Raw genomic sequence first — 6,000 nt, 5'->3', positions numbered from 1 at the left:
CACGATGGCTCACCTCTGCCGTTCTGTCGTGTGTCCGAATCATACAACCAACTGATACGTAACACCACTTCACGGCCGTGAAAAACATTTGCTTTCGAGCGTAAAATATCCACTCGGTACCAGTTATATACAGAAATCTACATACATACACTTAGGACAGGAAACAGTGAATACCGGAGGGCACATGGTACTAGTATTGTTATTTTCTCTTCTGTTCCTTTTGCCTCTTGAACTAGGGTCAAATGGAATTCCGTTTAAGTTTCCTGAACGTTTCTGTTACACTTCCGTATGGGCTATACCGACGTGTTACAATCCTGATAGCGCATTTCTTGGTTCGTTCGATGTCTGTTGTTGCGCCTGTTTGTTAAGGACTGCATGCATTGGGACAGTACTGTAGAACTGATGAAAACATCGTCTTGTATGCGATTTACTTCAAAGATGCATTGTGTTTCCCACAACTCGTCCAACAGATCTAAGTCTCCCACTGGCGCTCCCTGATACAGATTTTAGCTGATCGTCCACTTTCGTCTCTCTTTCTAGCGTTCTTCGTAAATACCTTTGCGATGAGAATTGCTCTAATTCTATAATAAGATACGGCTGGGTTCTTTTCCTTTGTTTCAGGCGTTATCTCATATTTGTCCACATTTAGAGAGAGCTGCTGTGAACTACAATTTGTAGAAATTATGTCCAAGCCTTTTGAGATTCGCACTTATCAATAACAACAGGAATCTCTTCCGTTTGATCGTGTGTTACGTTGAGTACAAAAAACAATCATAATATAGATATTTCATGTTGGTGCTTGTAAACCGTACTTGCATCAAAATAATTATTTTGGTTGCATAAAATCGCAAAAGTTATGAGATCCACTAGTTATTATTACTTATAAAATGCAATTTGTACTTTGTAAGGCGGCACAATAAACAGTGAACTAACACTGAACGATGTGCAGTTCTAATTATGTGCAAAACAAAGAAACAAACTAAAAACAAACTGAAGCAATCGTCTGCCAGTTTCTCTCTCACACAATGACTTGTGTTTCTTTTCCTACAGTGTTATCAACACTGCCCGTAATCCTACCATTCATTATGTTCTTTATTTACTGTACCAAAACGACCGAAACTTAATTTTCGTAGAGCACAACTCTACTACTAAGAGACAAGTGTGCTGGTCGACTAAAGGCTAATTCACCCAAGATGTCAACGGAACGGAATGGACTGTCACTAGACGGAACGGACACACGACATCAATTCTCTTAGATTAGCACCTAAAGTGCGAGTAAGTTTATCTCATATCGTCTGTGATACAAAAAGTCGGGATACAGTTACGGAATTCAAGAAATCAGAACGATAAAATTAATTAACAGCCAAAGAAAACTTCGTAACGGATATTCTTGATATATTTCGTTTTATAAATTTCTGGGATGTGAAACAACTTTTCAAAACTTGTACATTTATTTCTAGTGAAAATTTATACTTTCAAACCCATCATACAAAATTTATAAGGAATGACATAGAACCTGTTTACCTTATCGATGATGGTACAAACAAGTGTATTTTTTTGATTCAATAGAGCTGACCTTATCACTTAATAACGGTGGTTTAGTGAAAATTGCTTAATCGGTTTATGCTCTTATTTACTTACAGTTATGCTTTCACCTCTGTTCTGTTGTTGTGAAACTTAAATCATTTTGCGCTTTGAGGTATCTGTCTCGCTTATCGAAGAACACTCAGTGCAAAAATCTATCCAAAGTGTGACGGAGGATTTTCAATTTGTCACGGAAAAAATGCAAAATAATGAAATAAAGGTCAACTACAATATGAATGAGAGCGGCGAAAGTAAGTTAATATTCGAATTTAACAAGCGACAACACATTCCTCCCCACCAACTTCGACCTAAGAGCTTTGCTACCGAGAAAGGTTGTCGGTAACGTGACGTGACGTTCGGTTTCGTGAAGAGTGAATCGGTCTTTTACTAATACTTAGGTTAATACGATGTTTGGCGAGCGTATTAGCTAGTTAGTCATCTACTTAGTTTCATGTTCCATGGATTATCTACACAACAAATGGTAATGACGTGCAACGAGTGATTTTACATCCACATCACAACTTAATTTTTAAATAAGGCTACACGTTGAATGCTTATAAAGGATGTATTTTTTTTAAAATATCTACATATGTGAGTTAGTAATTCTTATCCAGCACCATTTGTGCATTACATTAACAGAAATTCTTCTACAGGCCAGAAAGATTTATCAAGGAGAAACTTTTGCAGATCTTTTCAAATTTTACTTTGCTATCTCTCAGACATTTTATATCCCTGGGCAAGCTACTAAAATTTTTTGTTGCAATATTGTGTGGGGTGCTAAAGACAACCATATGTAGAGCAATGATTGTTAGTTTCCTTCTGATTTTATAATTATGGGCACCATTGTCCCTTTCGATCTGTAGTGGATTGTTTTGAAAAAAGCTTCATGAGGGAATAAATGTACTGAGAAGCAGTAGTCAGGATGCACAACTCTTTAAACTGATGTCTGCAAGATGATTATGGGTGTGCACGACATTTGACTCTTGCAACATGTCTTCGAGGAATGTCAGCTTACTGATTTGTGTCTCTCCAAGATTTGCTATAATGCTAGGTGGAAATGTGACTTAACGAAGTTGTTTTAGGAGCACCAAAATATTCTTTTTCCAGTTTACATTCTCATGGGTACCAACACCTCAGATTTTTGAAGTTTCAACCTGATTTATTATTACCATGGTACTGCTATTATACGTGTAGTACCTCTAGATGTATAGAACTGAATATGTTGTGTGTTTTTAAAATTAAGGGAAAGATTTTTCGCAGGAAACCTGTCTTTGATATATTAAGAAAATTATCTACTATTTCTTCTTTTTCCGTGTGTGTGCTAAGGCTGATTACAGTACTAGTATCATACGCAAAAGAAGATAACTCTGCTGGTTGTACACTGGACGGGAGATCATTTATTTATATGAGGAACAACAATGGAACTAAGACTGAGCCTTGAGGAACCCCATACCTGATTTCTTTGCAGTCAGAATAATATCCACGGACTAAATTGGCTCAACTACAACTTCCTGCATTCTTTTGGTTAGATGTGTCCACTGGTTGTCTGTACCATCAGTCCCATAAGACTTCCATTTCTCTACGATAATAACGCGAGTCAAACAGATTAAAGCCTTAAATAGGTTTCACTTAAAACCAATCCTGAAGCATGCTTCCAGATATATGGTAGATGCGACTGTTTTTCAGCGAGTGTTCATCAATCACGTAGTCAAACAACAACAAGTCTTCCCTTCTGTTTGTGCGCGATACGTTATGGATCAGGTGATTTCGTAGGAGACGCGAGTGTGGGCCTAGGAAGCTCCCTCGCCGGGAGTGCGTGGTTGGCACGGGTGTGGGGGTGGCTGGGGGTGGCTGGGGGTGGGTGGGGGCTGTGGTCCCCCGCGCGGCCCGGGGCGGTCCCGCCGGCGCACGCCCGCTGCGCTATCGAACGGCGGCGGGCGCGCACCGCGCATGCGCGGCCTGCCCCCGGCGCGCCCGCGCCCCGCCAGTAGGCTACACGCAGCGCACCGCGAAACACAGACTGTGCTGCGCTGCGCTGCGGCCGGCCGCGCGACTCATGGACGAAGGCGGCGGCGGCGGCGGCGGAGGCGGCGCCGGGGGTGGCGGAGGCGGCGGCGGCGGCGGCAGAGGCGCAGGCTGCCCCGGGGGCGGCGCGGGCACCAGCCGCAGACCCAAGCCCGACCTCGACCTCATCGAGAGGGCCTCCTCCATCGAGGACCACTGCCTGCAGGTAGGGGCCCGCGTCTGTTGTCGCCGGCGGCGAGCCAAAGGCGGCGATGCTCTGGGACCGAGTGTCGGCGTCCACAGCCTGTAGTACCTCAGAACGTAGTATTCGCTCGCAGACAGTGATCTGCCTCAATGTTCGACCGCCACGTCACAACATCGAGAATTCTGGGGCTAAGAACAATCTGCATTTCACTGAAGACGTCGTAAAACAGCAATTCCATGCGTTTGGAGGAAACAGTCACATTTAGCCACATTTGAGTCACCCTTCTTTATAAAATGCCAAAGAAGGAAAAAACATCAAAATCTTGTATCCTTCCACAACCTCTTACAATATTTCAGTCGTTATTAACTCACGCAAATATAATAAAATGTAATCCGAAATTATCAAGTTGGTGGAAGGGAAAAGAGTCAAGATCTCACACACAGGTAAGCAAAAAGAAACACGAGAACAGTGACCTTTTACCTGCTACCGACCTCACGTTCTAGTTTACATTTTAACACAGCTTGATTATTGTTTATTCTAGCTTCATAGCTGGTAGGACATACAAGTTTTATATCCAGTTATTAAAAGCAGCAATGTACGTAAATATAATCACTCCTTATTAGACAAAAATTTCAAAGCTAACCATGCACACCACATTCGTTTCATTACTAATTTACTAAAAGTATTTTCACTTAGAATTGAGGCCTTTTGAAAATTTCCACATGAAAATTGCTACAATTTTGACGAAACTTTGTACAGAACAATTAACTGTCTCATCATACACACGTATTTGTCAACTTTCAACACCTCAGACACTTAAACTTGGAAAACAACTTCATTCGTAATTTCTTATTCCTTTCTCTTCCATTTAATTATCTAATATTTTTTCTCTCGTCACATTTCCTCTTCTTACATATCTTGATATTTATATCGCATTCATGGTTTACTAATATTCGATATAACTCCGGTCCACACAAGGTGTGACGACCCCACAACCCGCCATGACCCACTGACTCATTCTGCTCGTACGTGACTGCTGCAAAATGTACGCGCGCCCAAATAGCAAAACTCGCATCGTCGACACAGTACCCTACCGATGTGCCTCCGAAGAACTCGGACACAGGAAGTTATGATAGTCTTACAATGTGCAACGCCAGCTGGAAACCCGTTATTCGTCTTTTGCAACTGAATGCTCTGTTTTCAACCAAAGGTTTCATCCATTCTTATTAGGCGCCATCACTGGACTATGAAATAAGAGATAATTCATGAAGTATACATATTATGAGACAGATATCGTTTCCTGGAAGCACATACAGGTTATTTTGCTACTTCCAATCGTAAGACTCTGGCTTATCACTTACTTTTATATTTCCTATTTTTTCGTGTGTACATTGACTTGTGTGTGGGCAAAAGAAGAACGCAATGTAAGCTTCCAGTTATCTGTACGTGACAATGGAAACATCCAGTTGCAAAATACCGATAAGACTTACTCTTATATACGTGGTAAACACAACTGAGAGGCCAAGTAATAGAAACGGGAACCAATATTAGTAACGGAATTGTACTACTGTAGAGAGGTGCAAGACGTACAGCAGCTGAGCGCTGCCGTTTGATGGTCTCGATGCTGCCGGATTTTATGTGTCAGTTAATTCACTCTGTCCAGACCGGAGAAAAATGTCATAGTTCAGAGGTACGAATTTTTGTCGTTTTTGTGAATTCCTAGACAGAAACGAACATACACTCGGCTGACGATCACATTTAAATTCAGCGGTAAGGCACTGTGAGTGATGAACCACGTGTACTGGAATAGGAAATTCATTTTTTGACAAATTCATTGACGATTTAGCTATCGTTTATTTACTAGGAGAAAAATAAGAAAAGGAAGAAAAAATAATGCAACAATGCGTGTAAAATGTACGGAAAACGAGTTTTACACTATTTAGTCGCGCAAGAGCGACTATAGGACATTCAGGAATTCAGCATGAACGCTTGCGCAGAATTTCTTCTAAGCATTGTGAAGGGTAACATAATAGTTTCATCAGAAGAACTTATGTCTTGTGATTTCCAGAGCAGAATGAGACAGTAAGACATTCGCTAACCAACTGCCACTGTGCTAACTATCATACAGTACATCAGATGTGATGTCTGTGTTCATTACATTTGGAAGCCTGTGCAAACAGCCACCATTAATCAATTTATTTAGGACA

General features: G+C 41.3%; 1 protein-coding gene across 1 annotated transcript in view; it reads left to right on the top strand.

Moving 5' to 3' along the window:
- The first annotated feature begins 3,534 nt into the window (after window positions 1-3,534).
- LOC126355729 (dipeptidase 1-like) overlaps window positions 3,535-6,000 on the top strand; it is a 1,497,236-nt gene continuing 1,494,770 nt past the window's right edge. Inside the window, exons 1-2 of the mRNA XM_050006099.1 lie at window positions 3,535-3,571; window positions 3,693-3,814. Coding sequence (XP_049862056.1) covers window positions 3,535-3,571; window positions 3,693-3,814 — 159 coding nt within the window. The remainder of the gene's footprint in view (window positions 3,572-3,692; window positions 3,815-6,000) is intronic.

The sequence above is a fragment of the Schistocerca gregaria genome, chromosome 3 (assembly GCF_023897955.1).
Source record: "Schistocerca gregaria isolate iqSchGreg1 chromosome 3, iqSchGreg1.2, whole genome shotgun sequence".
In the NCBI taxonomy this organism is placed as follows: domain Eukaryota; kingdom Metazoa; phylum Arthropoda; class Insecta; order Orthoptera; family Acrididae; genus Schistocerca; species Schistocerca gregaria.
This window is presented reverse-complemented; position numbering and strand designations above follow the sequence as displayed.